The 19,759-nt window shown below is 39.0% G+C and overlaps 1 protein-coding gene across 1 annotated transcript in view; it reads right to left on the bottom strand.

Moving 5' to 3' along the window:
* RASEF (RAS and EF-hand domain containing) overlaps positions 1-19,759 on the bottom strand; it is a 70,313-nt gene that overhangs the window by 14,535 nt on the left and 36,019 nt on the right. Inside the window, exons 4-12 of the mRNA XM_065879406.1 lie at positions 18,631-18,726; positions 14,900-14,977; positions 12,441-12,556; positions 10,334-10,402; positions 8,678-8,762; positions 7,683-7,771; positions 890-1,124; positions 453-590; positions 190-337 (exon numbers count right to left, since the gene is read on the bottom strand). Of these exons, the coding sequence (XP_065735478.1) occupies positions 190-337; positions 453-590; positions 890-1,124; positions 7,683-7,771; positions 8,678-8,762; positions 10,334-10,402; positions 12,441-12,556; positions 14,900-14,977; positions 18,631-18,726 (1,054 nt within the window). The remainder of the gene's footprint in view (positions 1-189; positions 338-452; positions 591-889; positions 1,125-7,682; positions 7,772-8,677; positions 8,763-10,333; positions 10,403-12,440; positions 12,557-14,899; positions 14,978-18,630; positions 18,727-19,759) is intronic.

Genomic DNA, 19,759 nt, shown 5'->3' with positions numbered 1-19,759 from the left:
AGTCTATAGAGAAGGACACGTGTGCGTGCAAGTGTGTGCGCACACACACACACACCTCTACCTATATACATATTACACAGAGAGAGAGAAAGAGAGAGATCTGTGTGTCTGTATATATAATCCCTAACGAAAATAGAATCAGCCTAAAGAAGGTCATTTTCCCATGATCCACTGAAAAAGGAACCGTACCCAGAGTGGCACTTGTGTTTCCTCGAAATTCATTCTTGCAAAGTCTCATGAGCAAACTTGACTTTCCTACTGCAGCGTCCCCAGCCAGCACAATCTTGTAAGCCTTCTCTGAGCTGGAAGATTTATGGTTATCATCCACCATGTCTGTCTAGGGGAAGGAAGCCACAGTGAGTGACAAAGGTAGCGCCAGCTTTCTCCTAGTAAGTTATATGGCATGAAGATGAACAGTGTTCGTGAATGAAAGTGTCTCTGAAACCGCCTACCTGTGGTGCAAGTGCTGAGATGGGCTTTCTCAAGGAGCTGATGACACTTCCTTCACTAGCAGACTCCTGCGGCTTCCAGTCCAGGATGGAAGCCACACCTTCTGAGCCATACGTCTCTTCATCCCTTATATCAGGAACCTGTTTTTTTTAAAGTCAGCCGTTAAAAACCAAAGTCTTTCATTACACATATACATCATGAAATAAAAAGAAGAAACATATGCTGCTGAATCAACAGTCAATGCTATTATGAAACAGAGTGGCTGCGAAAGGAAATCTGTGAGAGTTTTCCCTAACTTGATAGGGAGAAACATTCTCCCAACTATGTTTCACGTGTATAACCTTTAAAACAATGCCCATGACAGATAAAGGTCAAACAGGGTGAGATACGTATTTCTATGGAAGATCAGGCCTAGGAGAGCAATGACTTTGGGGCTTACGTCTGTGTCTGAAGCATCACCCCCAGAGCTCTCCTGTGTGCCGTGTGACCTCTGGAATCCCCTCTGGTGCTTGTACTCCACCTCCGAGTCATACTCATTGGAATCTCTCAGGGTAGACAAGCCGCTGTCGAAGCAGCTCTCAGGCAGGCTGTCAATGTCACAGTTTATCCTCTGCATGGGATCACAGAGGGCCAGAGAGTCACAGTCCTCATCCATGTAGGAAGAGCGGGATGACCTGGTGACAAAGGAGAGGACTGCTATACCTGAGGGCTGGCGATGCTCAAGATGACACAGCAATGGAATCAGACAGCAACAGAATCAAGAAGACCGATATTCTCATTCTTGCCAAGAGCCGCAGTGAATTCCATGATTAAGCAACAGGGGACATAAAATGCTCAGAGCAATAGTTCATTGTATGCAACAATCAATTAAGATAAAGACATTTAAATCAAACATTTAATAAAGAAAGCTATTTAAAAAAAAATCACCTTCTTTATTTCCTGATACAAAAAGAATTAGAATGCCCAGGATGTAAGTGCAATCTCAAGTTGTGTTAAGAAAAATGTACACAGAACATGTGAACCTTTTTATTCTAATGTGGTCAGACCATATTTTGAACAGCATGTCCATTTCTGGATAATACCTCTATTATGACCTGAGACTTTAAACCCTCCAGTCTGAGAAATGTTTCAGTGCACTTGGCTTAAGTTGTAATGGTTTCTCTCCTCAAATATTTGAAGAGCTGACACAGGAAGACTATATTCTCTCAGGGCCAACTGATAAACTTTTCTGGGAATCACGTCTCTAATCAACATGGTGAAAAATGCCAGGCAATCAGAAATGTGTGGCCCTGGAATGGTCATACGAGATGAATTTTCTGCCACTAAGTGTGGACATGTCTGGAAAGACTCCTATGGGAGAGGTTTCATAGGGAGATGCCCCATACAAAGGCTAGAACTCCTGACTTCTATGGATCTTTCCACTTGGGAAACTCCAACATTTTATAAATGTTAATTACCTCATTTACTTTTGCTTTTCCATTTGATTCCCGTAAGTATCTAAGTTTATACTGAAATAAAACAAGGGTTACAACTTACTTAGTTCCTACTACACATTGAACATCATCCTAGCCACTTGGCCTACATGATGTCATCAGAAAGAGGAAATGGGCAGGGTATATAGGTCTCCAGATATGAGAAATAATAAGAGATGAATGTTCTTAGAAAAGAGAGGATAATCTTTTTTTTTTTTTTTTAGCGGTACGCGGGCCTCTCACTGTTGTGGCCTCTCCCGTTGCGGAGCACAGGCTCCGGACGCGCAGGCTTAGCGGCCATGGCTCACGGGCCCAGCCGCTCCGCGGCACGTGGGATCTTCCCAGACCAGGGCACGAACCCGTGTCCCCTGCATCGGCAGGCAGACTCTCAACCACTGCGCCACCAGGGAAGCCCTAACCTATTCATATTTTTGATAAGGAATGAAGGAGAAAAAAATCCTGATTGAAAAATCACCTCCATGAAAATACAGATCTAAATGAAAAATATAGGTATAGATCAGACTTTCTCAAACTCAACTTATATACATACCCTTTTAAAAGTAAACTATTCTTATCTGCCTGAAGAATATTTTAATTACAATTAAATATGTAAAAATACAAAACAAGTTATATTTTTGTTAGAGTTCTTAGAAAAAACTCAAAACTAAAACAAATATACAACTTAAAATCCAATAAGTCCACAAAAGCAATAAAATTAAATTTACAAGATGCTTTTAATTAAAAAAAATTTTAAGTATAGTTGATGTACACTATTATATAAATTATAGGTATACAATATAGTGATTCACAATTTTTAAAGGTTATACTCCATTTACAGTTATTAAAAAATATTGGTTATATTCCCCACATTGTACAATATATCCTTGTAGCTTATTTTATACCTAATAGTTTGTACCTCTTACTGCTCTACCCCTATATTGCCCCTTCCTCCCTCCCCACTAGTAAATACTAGTTTGTTCTCTGTATCTGTGAGTCTGCTTCTTTTTTGTTATATTCACTAGTTTGTTGTATTTTTTAGAGTCCACATATAAGAGATATCATACAGTATTTGTCTTTCTCTGTCTCACTTATTTCATTTAGCCTAATGCCCTTCAAGTCCATCCATGTTGCTGCAAATGGCAAAATTTCATTATTTTTTATGGCTGAGTTGTATTTCATTGTATATATATACTACATCTTCTTTATCCATTCATCTGTTGATGGACTTAGGTTGCTTCCATATCTTGGCTGTTGTAATGCTGCTATGAACACTGGGCTGCATGCATCTTTTAGAATTAGTGTTTTTGTTTTTTTCAGATATATATCCAGAAGTGGAATTGCTGGGTCATATGGTAATTCCATTTTTAGTTTTTTGAGAAAACTTCATACTGTTTTCCACAGTGGCTGCACCAATTTACATTCCCACTAACAGTGTATGAGGGTTCCCTTTTTTCCACATCCTTGCCAACATTCGTTATTTGTGTTCTTTGTGATGATATCATCTTTTTGATATAGCACCTGACAGGTGTGAGGTGACATCTTACTGTGGTTTTGATTGGCATTTCCCTGATGATTAGCGATGTTGAGCATCTTCTCAAGTGCCTGTTGGCCATCAGCAACCTCTTTAGAGAAATGTCTATTCAGTTCTTCTGTCCATTTTTTAATTCGGCTGTTTGTTTTTTTGATGTTGGGTTATATAAGCTGTTTATATATATGTTGGATATTAACCCCTTGTTGGTCATACATTTCCAAATATTTTCTGCCATTCAGTGGGCTGTCTTTTTGATCTGTTGATAATTTCCTTTGCTGTGCAAAAGCTCATAGTTTAATTAGGTCCCATTTGTTAATTTTTGCTTTTATTTCCTTTGTTTTAGGAGATGGATCCAAGAAATATTCCTATGATTTATATTAAAGAGTGTTCGGCCTACATTTTCCTCTACGTGTTTTATGGTATCTGATCTTACACTTAGATTTTTAATCCATTTTGAGTTTATTTTTGCATACAGTGTTAGAGAATGTTCTAATTTCATTCTTTTACATGTAGCTGTCTAGTTTTCCCAGGACTGGCTACTGAAGAGATTGTCTTTTCTCCATTGTATATTCTTGCCTCCTTGTAATAGATTTATTGACCATAAGTGTGTGGGTTTATTTCTGGACTCTCTATCCTGTTCCAGTGATCTATGTGTCTGTTTTTGTGTCAGCACCACACTATTTTGATGACTGTAGCTTTGTAACATAGTCTGAAGTCAGGGAGCATGATTCCTCCAGCCCTGTTCTTTCTCAACATGATTTTGGCTATTTAGGGTCCTTTGTGTTTCCATACAAATTTTAAAATTATTTGTTCTAGAAAAATGCCTTTGGTATTTTGTTAGTGATTACATTGTTAGGGATTGCATTGACTCTGTAGATTGCCTTGGGCAGTATGGTCATTTTAACAATATTGATTCTTCCAATCCAAGAACACAGTATATCTTTCCATATGTTTGTGTCATATTCAGTTTCTTTCTTCAGCGTCTTATAGTTTTCTAAGAACAGGTCTTTTACCTCCTTAGGTAGGTTTATTCCTAGGTATTTTATTCTTTTTGATGAGGTGGTAAATGGGACTGTTTCCTTAATTTCTCTTTCTGGTAGTTCACTCTTAGTGTATAAAAATGCAACAGAATCTTGTATCCTGCAACTTTACCAAATTCATTGATGAGCTCTAGTAGTCTTCTGGTGGCATCTTTAGGATTTTCTATGTATAGTATCATGCCATCTGCAAATAGTGACAGTTTCACTTCTTCCTTTCCAATTTGGATTTTTTCTGTTTCTTTCTCTTCTCTGATTGCTGTGGCTAGGACTTCCAAAACTATGCTGAATAAAAGTGGCAAGAGTGGGCATCCTTGTCTCGTTCCTGATCTTAGAGGAAATGCTTTCAGTTTTTCACCTTTGAGTAAATGATGTTAGCTGTGGGTGTGTCATATATGGCCTTTATTATGTTGAGGTATGTTCCCTCTATGCCCACTTTCTGGAGAGTTTTTAAAATCATTAGTGGATGTTGAATTTTGTCAAAAGCTTTTTCTGCATCTACTGAGCTGATCATATGGTTTTTATTCTTCAGTTTGTTAATGTGGTGCATCACATTGATATTGAAAAATCCTTGCATCCCTGGGATAAATTCCACTTGATCATGACATATGATCCTTTTAATGTATTGCTGGATTTGGCTTGCTAATATTTTGTTGAGGATTTTTGCATCTATATTCATAAGTGATACATAGGTTTTTAAGGAACCTGTGGGGGTTCCTTAAAAAACTAAAAATAGAATTACCATATGATCCAGCAATCCCACTACTGGGCATATACCCTGAGAAAACCATAATTCAAAAAGACACATGCACCCCAATGTTCATTGCGGCACTATTTACAACAGCCAGGTCATGGAGGCAACTTAAATGCCCATCGACAGACGAATGGATAAAGAAGTTGTGGTACATATATACAATGGAATATTACTCAGCCATAAGAAGGAACGAAATTGAGTCATTTGTTGAGATGTGGATGGATCTAAAGACTGTCATACAGAGTGAAGTAAGTCAGAAAGAGAAAAACAAATATCGTATATTAACGCATGTATGTGGAACCTAGAAAAATGGTACAGGTGAACCGGTTTGCAGGGCAGAAGTTGAGACACAGATGTAGAGAACAAACGTATGGACACCATGGGGGGAAAACCACGGTGGGGTGGGGATGGTGGTGTGCTGAATTGGGCGATTGGGATTGACATGTATACACTGATGTGTATAAAATTGATGACTAATAAGAACCTGCAGTATAAAAAAACAAAAAAACAACTAATGCTAAACTCTCTTTGGGTTATTTGTATGGAAATATGTTAATATAAATGTTTCAGACATTACATGAAATTTCTAAAACTCTTATACGTTCTGGTATAATGTTATAAGTCATAATTCTAGTTATTACCTTAAAATGTATATCTCAGAAATAACTAAATTTCCTTGTCAATTGCATTATTATCAACTTTCATCAGATCTTGAACCGTGGTCATTTTTAAGTCTTTTGTCATTTACAGACAGTTCTGGGTGTACCCTGATGCTTTTGCAAAAATGTTCCTATAGAAGGGTTTCATCTTCAAGGAATTCACGGAAAAGACTCTGACAAGTACAGGTCTCTGGTAACTGACTATACTGCTGAACTGAATGAAGAAGCATTTTCAGAACTCTAATGGAAAACTGATGAATTCATAAAAGTGCTAACAAAAGGTCAAGATGAAAAAAAAAATTAATTACATGGGACTGAGTGAACTGATGAGGATGATTATAATTTTTGTGACTTTCTGTTTGAATTAAAAAAAAAATCCCACAAGGACCCAGAGGCAAAAAATATACAAATCAATTTTCATTGCTAAGTAAAGGAGCTGTTACAGTGGAGGATTACTGGACTGAATGTCAATATTATGACACAGTATGAGTGTGTTTCAGAAGTGCAATCATTGTTGCTTTTGTTGTGGTCATCCATGTACAATGCCTGGTATCAGTTTATTTATCTATTGTAAAAATAAAATACAGTGTGTGTGTGTGGAAAAAGAAAAGAAAAAAGAAAAACGTTCTGGAGGTGGGTGGTGGTGACGGTTGCAAAACAATGTGAATGTACTTAATGCCACTGAACTGTACACTTAAATATAGTGAAGATGGTAAGTTTTACGTTATGTATATTTTATCACAATTTTAAAAAATAAAGGATAATACTGTTTTAAACTTAAAAAAAGTAATATCTATTTCTCAAAAACAGAGAAGCCAGTTTCCTACAAATAGATAAACCATTCAAATTTTTTATTAAACATATCAGTGAATAATAAAAACATCTGATACTTGGATAGAATTTTATTAAAAGTGATTACCAGTAAGCCTTGGAAACAGACCTTCCTGAAAGGGGATATGGCCATTTTGCTAATGCCAAGATACTAAGTCCATTATTCTTTAGACCAAAAGTCCTCAAATGAAAAGGGAAGGAACATAAATTATGAAAGTGGCATCAGAAATGGAGAGCCAGAGACCTGCAGTTTATGCACTCACGTCTACCATCAAACTTTGACATACTCCAAGTTAGCCTTTTAAGTAGCAACACTGGACACGTATATGTATACACATGTGTACACAAATGTAATCTTTCAGTTTTTACTGCTAGATCTCAAGTTATAGCAGGGCTAATATTTCACTTCATTTGATTAAAAATAGAGCTAAATCCTCACTTCTGGGAAGCCTCTGTGACTCCTTTAATACATTAGCGCATAAACATCTACTTGCCACATTTCTGTTTGTTTTGAAAGTTTGCCTTTCCTTGAACATAGCTTGCATAGTATTATACTGAGCTATTAAACATTTACAGATTGTGCCAAGAGTCTCAACATCATATACTGCGTATATCACAACATCACATATGGTAGTTCCACTGGCTTCCCCGAAACACCTCTTACTGAGGGCACTTCTAAGAAACAAGACTTAATAGGCATGAGGTAAGGGTAAGCATACATAAAACCAAGTCACGATAACATCTTAAAGGAATCACTTTACTCTCTCTAAAACATCTTTACTTTAATCTTTACATGTTTCATGTTTCATAAATTTAAAGTAAGATAGTAGAAAACAGATATCAGTGCCCCAAATATATTCTGTTATTCTAATTTACCTGTAAGGAAATGTACTTTCCTTTTAACTCTGTTCCAGAATTTAAACAAAAAGTAAGTAGGTGTTAACATACCTGTCATAGCCCAGAGGTTGAGGAGAATGAGCATTAAATTTAGGACTGCTTCTGGAAATTGTATTCCCTGGCGATATATTATTTATGCGCTGTAATACATAAAATACATACGTAATATTTTGTTATTCAATGTAAAAATTTTATGTACATTTTTAAAAACTGTAGCACACTAGTTTACTAATGTAATGAAAAGTTTGGTATCCTACATGAGAAAACGAAAGCACAGAAATCAAGGGAAAAACTGCAACAACTGCCCACAGTACTCTCTCCTCATCATGTCTTAAGTCCAAACCCTACCATATAAGCCATAAAGGGGAATCCTGGTTCCCCAGATTTGCCAGGACCCTGCAATACTGACTGAGGATTTATCTCTTCTTAAACCATCATTTGGCTTAGTAGCTGACTCATCCATACCCAAAGCTGTGGCACTGGAACCCCAACCTTGAAGCTGACCCCCAAAAGTGGGGGAAGAGGCTTTCTGGCACATGTAGTCTAGGGAAAGGTCCTCAAAATTCCAAACGGGCCTTAGCTTGTTTCTGTAGGAGGATTTAAAGCCCAAGGCCTCCACTCTGATGATCTCACTACCAGAAAGAACAAACCAGTGGGTCTAAATAAACTCCTCAGCCAGAAGCACCCTCTCTCTCCTCTCAACTGGGCAATATATATTTTAACCTCCATGAGACATCATTTTCTTCTATTATTGCTATCTGTGCACATCTTAACTCCCTACTATACTATAAACTCTTCCAGGACCCAGGTCACACCTTATATATCTTTCTCTGGTTTTCTGGAACATTGAACAAAGAGTTGGCTGACACCTAGACATTTATTTATGCAGAGCAGTGGCATATTTTTTAAGTTGGGAAAATGTCTCCTTTTATTATATGAAATAGTTTCTCATTATTATAAGTTCTCTTCTAAGAAAATACATGATTTTTATCAAAATACTCTACCACGAGAAAGAATGAAATGCATTATAAAATTCTGTCACATACCAAGGATCTGTTGAACTTGCTGTAACTGTTTTCAAGGGCACTCCTTAGGCCATCGTTACTGTCATGCAGTTTCCTGTTAGCTGTTCTACAAAGTAAATAGATAGATAAGGAAAGTATTAGTGGGGGTGAAAGTCACCACTTCTTTTCAGGCTGTGATATTCAGAACGTGGCATTACCACCGCTTGTATCTTTCTACCACTTCCCTTCAAACCTCATAAACTGAGATCATAATTCACTACTAGAAGTGCAACTTAACAACGTGTCACCTCTCTTTAGAGGTCTCAAGGCATTTTAGGAGTGAGTCAGCTATGCTGTGGAACCCACTGCTCCTTCATGTAGCTCCATTATTTGGATAGGTTTGGTGCAGGTCTCTGTTCCCTAAAGGCCTGAAGCCAGCCGGCCCTACCTACTCTCTATCCCCCCTGCATGGATGTGCTGTGTCATGTCACACTTCTTTCTCCTGGCTACTCCTGCATCCTTCTTGTGGCATGGTGCTGTACCGCCAGGCACTGTTTTATACCAGTTAAAGGCTCCAATGTTGACTCAGGGTTCAAACCCCAACTCAGGTACTTACTTTCTATATGCCTTACAGCAGCCATTTAAGCTATCAGAGACTGAGCAACCTCTTCTATCAAATGAAGTCTCCGCCTTGGAGGCTGGCTACTATCTCCCTGCTTCAGGCTTATTCGTCCTTCAGAAGTCAGACGCTTCCTAGACCTTTCTGGTTAGGAGGATGCCCTTACGAGACACTCGGCTCCCCTTGGGCCCTGCCGCTCCTCTGGCGTCTAACATCTGTAAGTACTGATCAGGTTCCATCCTCTTCCCCTGGACTAGCCCCGTAAGGAGAGAGGCCTTTTTCTCCTACTTGCTACTGTATCCTCAGCTCCTGGCATACCTGAACCATGAAAGGTGCTGAGTGAAAACCGGCTGAATGAATGAATAAATGAATTAACAGGATTCTTGTAATATATCAACTCTGCCATTGCCACAGGTGAGACGTAATAAGCATTCATAATGATGAAAAAAAATTGTCAAATCTGACCTGACATCGTTTGGGGGGAACTAAAACCAGAAGCAAATACTGCCTAGGTGAAAAAGAGAGAAAGGGGCAGTGGGGAAGGGGGAGGTTTTGTGGGGAAGGTCTCAGAGGATGGAATTCCTAAAACTTAGCTGCGAATTTGACAAAGCAGGTGTAATATTTCCAAGAGGTTAAAAAAAAGAAGAAAAGAAAAATAAACTGCTAACCAGACACAATAAATTGCCAGAGAATGATCGTGTATGCCTAGTGATGTGACATGCACTATGTGAGACGCCTGACACCTCTTGGCATGCTGAGCTGCAGAGAAAGCTGATGAGGTCAGGGCCATTGTCCTTTACAGTAAAATAAAGGTATCACAAAGACGTGCCAGACATACCACCTGACTTGCGAGCACTTTTAGAGAATTATACTCTAGTCCCTGGATTTGAATAGTTTATGTAGGATTAGAAGCATCAGAAAGCCAAGCTGACGTGAACACACCGTGTTGAGAAGGGACACGCGTGGAGCCGCGAACCCAGCCTTTGATATATGGCAACTCGTGTTACATGTGGCACCTGTTTTACTAACAAAACATAAGTTAAATGTAAATGTGATGAGGACTTTATATGAGAACTTACTGGAGTATTTCAATTTGCCTCTCAAGACTATTTCGATCTTCTGTGTACTCTCGGATTATTTCCAGATCCCTGTAAAATTATATTTTATGTTTGAATGCGGATTAGGTGTTCAGTCCTGCCTTACCGACACCTACCCTCCCAGACCTCTTTCCGCCTTTTCCGAAGGCCGTGGTCTTCTGTCTCTCTGTGCTGCTGCCCAGTTCCTCTGAGACATCAGCAGCCTCCTCTCCTCCTGTGACCCACAAGCACATCCACACCTCTGCTTCCTCTCGCAAGGCTCTGCTCCCTCCGTCCCCCTCCCCGCACCCACCAGCTCCTCCACCCCAGCCCACTGACCTGGTTCTGTTCTTCACTGGGACTGAACCCCCTGATGTTCTGCTGAGTCCCCTCTCCCCAGCTACTCACATTACCAATCCCTTCCGCCCAATCCATTCTCTCACCTCTGACTCTTCTCTGCTCATTCCAAGCCGTATGCAACTTCAGCCCCAGCTGTACTCTCCCTTCTTGTGATTCCTTCTCGTCTCTGTGCTCCCAGCCCTGCCTGCCCTCCCCGCCTTACCCTAAGCCACAGTGGAATCCACAGGACCAGGCTTTCTCTGTTCACTGTAAACTCACGCTCAGCGATTCCTCTGTTGCTTTATTATGAAGAAGCCCTGGCCTCCTCCTTAAAATGTCCACTCAGAACATCAGCCACTTACCTCCAGCCCCTACCTCACACCTGCCCCATTTCTAAGCAGATAAAACCCCATCACTAGCTTCCAAAAACCCTCAGGCTGTCAAATTTTGTCTGTAATAAGCTGTCCATTTGCTCTCTTGATAAGGCTAAAAGTTTCCCAATTGTCTGTAGGAATTTAAGTTCCTTAGCCAAAAATTCTGGGGCCTTACATTATAGCCTTAAACTAGCTTTTAAACTTTTTAATCATTTTAAACATTTGCCTTTCCATTCCAAATATCTTTTTCTGTCCACCAGGCTGACCACTGTTCCCCAAACCAGTCTTATCCTTCCCCATGTCCTTGCCCCCGCTTTGGGTTCTGCCTCACCTGGAACATCTCTGAGACTCTTCTCCCATCTGTGAAATGGGGATAAGGAAAGTCCCTATCTCATAGGAAACCATGAATGCGTTAATGCTAGTAAAGTACTAAAGACAGTGCCGGGCAATTGTCAGTGTGACCTCTGTTGCTTGCTGACAAACTCATCTCAAGTATCTCTTCTTTAATAAAGTCTCCACCTTTCTGAACTAAAGGAACACTCTGTCTACCATCTCATGGCAATGAACCCAACCTGTGACACTGCAGTGGTATTGTTTCTGACATGGCTGAGTTCTTATGCTGTTTAACTCCATAACGCTTTTAACTTTTAATTTTTCCCAACTAAATGTGAAGTTCTCAAAGAGCAGAGGCCACGTCTTTTCTTTTTTTATATATTCCACACTCATAACTCCTTATCTAGCTCAGGGACCTGTATATAGTAAGTACTTAATAAATGTTTCACTGCTTTCCATTACAGGACCTTAATTCTGATTAAAGTCTGCAAACCAACAAAACACAAGATGTTTTTCTCAAGTATACATGTACTAGGGGATACACACATAATACTAATGCATATAGATGAATTTTATATTTAAATACCCTTATATAAATATACATGTGTATCTTCCTTATATATAATTACATGCCTCTGTGGGTACATGTGTGTTAGGTCATATGTTATTAACACCATACTGCAAAACTAAAGCAGAGCAAAATAAAATGACTTGCCTAAGATGTCTCATTTTCCATTATTTTATGTTGTAGGGCCAGGATTCCTACCTTCAAAGCACTTCAGTTAGCGCTGCCTCTTGACACTTTAGATATATTCTTCTGCTGCCAGTTAATTCAAACATTACTAAGACCTGCACTTTCCTGAGCAGCCGATAATTTAAAAAATTGAAAACACAAAAATCACTAGGAAATCTGACACCTAAAGTAAAATCTTTAGAAAGCAAAGAACACATTAGTAAAGTTAATAAAGAACCCTTTATTACTACATAGCTGAGCTTCATTGACATGGATGGTTACCTAAATAAACATTCCACTCAAACTGGAAAGTAAATGTGAAGTTTCATACCTTTCAGAATTCAGACTCTGATCAGCATAATCACTTTTCAAAGAATCTAATTCACTCTGAAGAAAGGCTATGTTTGTCTGTGCTTCTAAAAGATCTTTCTTAACTTTCTGATTTTCCTAGAGGAAAGGCACAGTGCAGGTCGTTAGACTCAGAGTTTCTACCCGGGAGAAGTGAAGTCAAGTGTAGTGTAACCTTCCCACACATCACTCTCACCCCTCCACAAGTCTTCAAGTCTTGGTGTTCAAAGAACTAATTATCAATTCAAGGTAATTTGATATTTTCATAAAGTATTAAAGAAAGTATCAAAAATTAAATCCTCAAAGCTCTTTTTTTTAAAATACTTGACATTTGGTGTGAAACTACAACAGTCAAGAGTTTACCATGATGTACTTTAACATGTTATTGGCAAATTAACGGAGACCAAACATTTAAACATCTGTTTTACTTAATGAGAGCTGTGGAACTACTGATAGATATTCTGTGGAATTAACAATACCTGTTACCAGGTAGACTGGCTACTTTTCACAATAAATCCTATCACCTAAAATTTTAAATTTTGCACTTGAAAATAAGCCAGTGTGGTTAGGAGATTTCTATATTTTTCTTAAAAACAGAAAAACAAACACAAAAACAAAAAAGAGAAAGAAGAAAAAAAATCATTGGAGGCTTCCAGTTCAATATGGTGGACTGGGCACATGAATTTGTCTTCTTTCCCTTTTGAGACCCCATTAACATGAAATGCCAAAGGAAATAAACCAATAAAAATTAAAAGAATGGAAGAGGGGCCCATCAGCAGTCAAGTGATTTAAACGTATTGCTGGAAAAAGGAAACTGGATGGCAATGTGCTGACAAAGGGAAGACAGTAGGGGAAAAGGAGGTCCAGAAGATGTGTGTTGAAGGTTCTGCTGTAGAACAAAGAAGAGACAACTGGTCAGGCAGAACCCCAGAGAGTGAGAAAGGGGGTCTGGAAATAGAGATTCAAACTGTACATTAAGACATGCTGCCTCTCAAGCCTTTACCTGCTCTTACCCTAGGAAAGAAGAGCAGATAAGCCAGAGTTGATTCCAAAGGCAACAAGACGGGGCTCTTCTTTTTAAAAATAACTGAATGATTCCCAAAAGGAAAGCTAAGGCTTCTCTCTGAACATCCAGGCCCCATGCATCTGGTAATTGGGTTCCTATGTCTGACAGCCAGCTTCACACACAGAGCTCTGAGGAAGGCCATCTTTCAGGGGAGAGGCCTTGAGCTAAATAGATGTTTGCCTAGCTGTACAGGAATCCTACCACAGCTACCTAAAATGATCAGAAATTCCAAGATGACATCTGGGTAGCAAGTTTAAAAAGCAGCCAGTCCGGGGCTTCCCTGGTGGCGCAGTGGTTGAGAGTCCGCCTGCTGATGCAGGGGACACGGGTTCGTGCCCCAGTCTGGGAGGATCCCACATGCCGCGGAGCGGCTGGGCCTGTGAGCCATGGCTGCTGAACCTGCGCGTCCGGAGCCTGTGCTCCACAACAGGAGAGGCCACAACAGTGAAAGGCCCGCGTACCACAAAAAAAAAAAAAAAAAAAAAGCAGCCAGTCCAATAAAAACTGAAATTTCCTGGACTCCAAAATTAATATTTTCAAGGAGAAAAAAACAAATTCCATGTACTGGAAAGAATAAATAAGAAGTTGCAAGGTATAGGTAATATCATGAAGATGGCAGGTTCTTTTTACAAGAAACCAAAAACTCCACCAGAGAATCCAAGAGAAGTAAGCAACTCTACGAGAACATTGTGATCCAAGCACAAAACCAACTAGGAGGTAGCAAAATCTGAAACTGGTAATGCATAAAGGGGATTTATCTGACCACAAAGCTGGGGGACCTTCTCTTTTGAGTGGCACAGGGATAATGACTGGAGAGAAAGAACTGCAATTTTAGCTCACTTCTTGGCTCTGCAGGGAGAATATTTAGAGTCACGATAAAGGAAATGTTCATTATTGGTTTTCAACTTTTAGAGTCAACCTGAAAACAAAATAAAGAAAATGACGATAATATAACGATGTAGATGTTATCATTTATGGCAACAGAAATACTAAAGATATGGTCAGCAGAAGATGGAAAAGGGACAGACAAAACTTGGAGGAAGGGCAGGGCAATAATACCTCATCTTACAAAGTCAGGGAAACAGATAAAAGTTGATGTTATAAGAATGCAGGGGTTAACTATTTAAAATTTAAAGGCCATGCCATTATTGCTTTGAATAAAAAAAAAAAGCATTTACAATAGGTATCACTGAGGGAAAAAGCCTGCATAAATATAATACCTTTAGTCAGAGGTATTTCAAAGACTTTCTCTAACTGTAGTATTAATTTCTCTTTAAGCTTTTATTCCTGGAATATTGAAATCATAGCATGATTTTATTTAGGAAACAGTAGTCTAACAGGAAATATATTACTGTAAGTGAAAAGTTAATTCTTACCATTGATAAGTCATAAATTTGTTTTTTTAATGCAGCTACATCTTCCTTTTGACTTATGTGTTTTGATTGTTCTTCTAGCTGAAAAAGCAAATAAAAGTTGGGAGTTTACAAACTCACTTTGAATTGATTTGGTTAAGTTTAGGAATATATGTGCATATAGATATGGGAATTCTAGAAGTCTCCAACTGTCAACATTATATGACCTTATAAATCATTAAACTACATATAATCCAGAAGGATTTGAAAATTTGCTTTAAATAATTTAAACATTTAAAAAAGGGGTTTTCTTATTTCATGAATTTTCTTTTTTTTGCCAAGGTACATTTTTTTTCTTTTTTTTTTAATTGAAATATAGTTGATTTACAGTGTGTTAGTTTCAGGTGTAAAGTACATATTATACATATGTACTTATGTACAATTACACACATATATATATATTCTTTTTTTACATTCTCTTCCATTATAGGTTATTATAAGATACTGAGTATAGTTTCCTGTGCTATACAGTAGGTCTGTGTTGGTTATCTATTTTATATATAGTAGTGTGTATATTTTTCTTTGAAACAATTGAAAAGCCGTTTTGGGGAAACCATTCAACTATCAAACAACTCAGTCCTCCCTTTTTCAGTTATGTTGCGTATGAGTCTGGACCTTTATATTCTCTTAAACTTTATCTGCATTTAACACTTGCTATTCTATATCATAATTACTTATGAGTGTTTTAACTCTCTTACTAGAGTCCAAGATTTTTAAGAGCAGAATTGGTGTCAAAAATCAACTATGTTTTCTTCATGGTGATGTCAAAAAATGCTTATTTAATGATTTAAGTCAATAAAATTTAAGTATGGTATGAAGTTAGAGACACACACACAAAATTATATAAATACACAAATGAGCTTTACTTCCTGGTTGATTACTGAATATTACCAGACTAAACTGGCTCAGAAGCATCCCTAACATGGACAACAAAAATGTCTTTCTTACACATAGCTTACATCCCTTGGGAAATGTGGGGATTTGTGGGTGTCCATTAATAGAATATGCATGCATTGATCAAAATGAATGCGATATTTCATCAGAATCTAAGTACTTTGATGATAGACTTTCTTCATCTTGCCAGATGGCATCAGTGGAAGGTTTTCAAGTGGCTGAAGCCGAAAGAGCCACTGATTTTAAGATCATGCCAATTTCAGAGAAAAAAATTGTGGGGAAAAAAATGAGTTTCTCAGAACCACTGGCATAAGGTAACGTCTGGCGATTATACTAAATCTGTAGACTTCTGTATATTCCTTTACAGCTTTTAACATGTTCTCCCATAAATTATCTCTTACTCTCTCGCAGAACAACCCTATCAGGCAGGCAGGAAGGCTGGTGTAAGTGAGAAAGCACCAACTGTGGAAAGACAGAAAGACAACCCATTGCTTATTAGCTGAGTGACTTTGTGCAAGTTATTTAACCTGGAACTCAGTGTTCTCGTCTGTAAAAGTGCGAAGTTTGCACTTTCCTCAGAGAAAGTTTAAGAATTTGATTTTTTTAAATTATGAAGAAGGGCTTAATAAGCTACAAAGTCAATAAAATGTCAGTCACTGTGGTTAGACAGGATAGTTTATTATTAATCCCATCTTACAGATGAGAAGCTGACGATCAGAATGATGAAGCCGGACTTCCCTGGTGGTGCAGTGGTTAAGAGTCTGCCTGCCAAGGCAGGGGATACGAGTTCGATCCCTGCTCCAGGAGGATCCCACATGCCACGGAGCAACCAAGCCCGTGAGCCACAACTGCTGAGCCCGTGTGCCACAACTACTGAAGCCTGTGCACCTAGAGCCCATGTTCTGCAACAAGAGAAGCCACCGCAGTGAGAAGCCTGTGCACCGCAATGAAGAGCCCCCGCTCGCCACAACTAGAGAAAGCCCCCCGCGTGCAGCAATGAAGACCCAACGCAGCCAAAAATAAATGAATAACTAACTAAATAAATTTATTAAAAAAAAAGAACAATGAAGCCAATTGTCCTGGGTGTTACAGAAGAAATTGGCACAGTCTTTTTTAAATTAAAATTTTTTTTAAATTTTTGGCTGCGTTGGGTCTTTGTTGCTACACATGGGCTTTCCCTCTAGTTGCGGCGAGCGGGGGCTACTCTTCGTTGAGGTGCGTGGGCTTCTCATTGCGGTGACTTCTCTTGTTGCGGAGCACAGGCTCTAGGTGCATGGGCTTCAGTAGTTGCGGCACGCGGGCTCAGTGGTTGTGGCTCGCTGGCTCTAGAGCGCAGGCTCAGTAGTTGTGGCGCATGGGTTTAGTTATTAGCTCTGCGGCATGTGGGATCTTCCTGGACCAGGGCTCAAACCCGTGTCCCCTGCCTTGTCAGGCAGATTCTTAACCACTGCACCACCAGGGGAGTCTGAAATTGGCACAGTCTTGATAAGGACTTGGGTCTCGTCGCTCCTGACTCTTACTGTTCAGGGCCTATTTGGTCTTCATCATATGCTATATGAAAAAACAACTCTGTGTCTCCTCTTGCAAACATTCTCTTAGTTTAAAGATTTGGATGACACAGAAATAATTGAGGACAGTGACTAGGAGAATCTGTGACTCTAGCATTAAGCAAAGGATTGGTCCATTCAATTTCTGTAATACAAGAAGAATATTATGGTCTAATGACCTTTGGAAATCAGATATAAGGTTGACGTTGATAATACTTTTCCAAGAAGGATACTGGGGAGAATTCTTAATAATTCCAGAGGTTTAAATTGCAGTAACCCACAAATGCAGTTAATTGTCACTTAACCTCGTTCAGTATAAACACTGGAAGGAGCATTAAAGGTTATCACATGAACAACCAGAGAAGCAGAGTGATGTGCCTCTATTCACAAGGCCACTTTCGGGGACAATTATTTTTTAAGTACCATTTTCATTTTAGCTAAGGTATTTCCATTAGTTATGGAGACCATCCACATGCAGGAAGTGAATCCAATATTATGCTGGAGCCAATGTGTACCAGCAGGCAAGAGCCTATTTATCTTAAGCATTTCTTCCCAAACTCTGCATTCAGTGATGTCAACTTGGTAGCTTGAAATCGGTAATGGTGGGAATATTTATACCATGAAGATCGGCAAATGCTACAAATGCCTCCTCCCTTCCTCCCCTCTCCAGAGCCTGTTGTTAAACATCTACCAGCATACCACTGAGTGAAATGGACCCTAATCATTAGAAACCAAATAGAGCAGAGGCCAGAACCAATCACACCTCTGCTTTCATGTCAACAGGTTCTCTCCCACTTCTTGCTGATCAGTGGTCCTCTAGATCTGGAACTTTCCACAGAGAAGAGAAGTATTCATTTCATTTAATAAATATTCACTGAATACATATACCTTGCAGTAAGCTGACTGTAGGGCTACATGACCAGGAAAGACAGTGTCCAGGCTGTCGTGAGCAGACAGTCCACTGGACACGTGGGACTTGAGGGCACTTGGTAAAGACCAAGGAAAGAAAACTGAGGTTTGATGGACAACTGTTCAAGGGACCAGAAATATTTATTAGATCTATGCAGAAGATAGGCTGCCCTTAGAAATAGAAATTACAGGCCTTTAAAAAATTCTTGCCAAGGAGTCCAATTTGATTCTGAAATCTGATCTATCCACTGCTTCAATATGATTCTGCAGGTTTTTAGTTGCTAAAAATGTAGACACATTGAGATACTGAAAGTATCCCTCAAAGTCCAGCTGCCACAAACCTACCTTTTTGAGTTTCTTTATTGTCACCTGTAGATCTCCGACTTCTGTTTCATACTGACGCCTGAGGTCACTGAGGGCTTCTTCAGCTTTGCGTTTTTCCTGAAAGAAAAAAAAAATGATTTTGTTGATTTAAATAGGTTCTTCAAAATCCTGTAGGTGAGAAACCTTTTGTGTCAAACTAAGGCTGACCCCAAGTCTCCTACACAGAGACAGTGAGAAGGTAAAACAGAAGTAACCAAACTTTAGATGCCCAGCACTTCTGGAATGGAAACGTACAAGACTGAAAGAACTGCGGAATCCCACAACCTACATACACACGTAACCTGGGGTGACACCTGAGTAGACCACTACTCAACTGTGATAGAGGGCTGCAGCACATCAATTAACTATCTAATTAAATACTGCTGTGTTTAATTAAAAGCTATGGCACAATCAAGGGCCCCAGTGCTTGCCTGAATCCTATCATGTCATCAGGACTCAGGAAGGCCTGATGGGTTTACTGTTTTTCCAAGAGTTTACACCTTATCTAAATTCAAACCATATCACCTGCAAATTTCTATGCAAAGTGCTGCCCCATAGGCTGGTACTTCTCATGTGTGTCACCCCTGGTACAGAAAATGGTAAAAGGGCACTCCAGGAGGTCAGGGGCTGCAGCTCCCATGAGCCCAAATATCTTTCAGTTTCCTTTTTCTCTTAACACATTATGGAATTTAATATCCTATGTTCTGTATTCAAATAAAGTTTTAAGTTTATAACCAGTGGAGTTGAGTGTAATAAGACCTAAATAAATGGAGAATATAACAGGTTTGTGGATTATTCATTATTAATAAGATGCCAAATCTCCCCCAGTTGATCTATAGATGCAATGAAGTCCAGTCAAACCCCCAACAGGTTTTGGGTTTTTGTTGTTGTTGTTTTTCAAAATTGACAAGCTGACAAGGAAATTGAGGACCTAAAATAGCCAATACAACTTTGAAAAAGAACAAAGCTGAAGAACTAATACTAGACTCATTATGGAACTAATTCAAGACATTATAAAGCAATAATCATCAAGACAATGTAATACCAGCATAAAGATAGACAAATCAATCAATAGAACAGAATGGAGAGCCCAGATATAAACCCAACACAA

This window comes from Phocoena phocoena, chromosome 6 (genome assembly GCF_963924675.1).
Source record: "Phocoena phocoena chromosome 6, mPhoPho1.1, whole genome shotgun sequence".
Classification (NCBI taxonomy): Eukaryota; Metazoa; Chordata; class Mammalia; order Artiodactyla; family Phocoenidae; genus Phocoena; species Phocoena phocoena.
The sequence above is the reverse complement of the archived record's forward strand: the minus strand, read 5'-3'. Positions and strand labels throughout refer to the sequence as shown.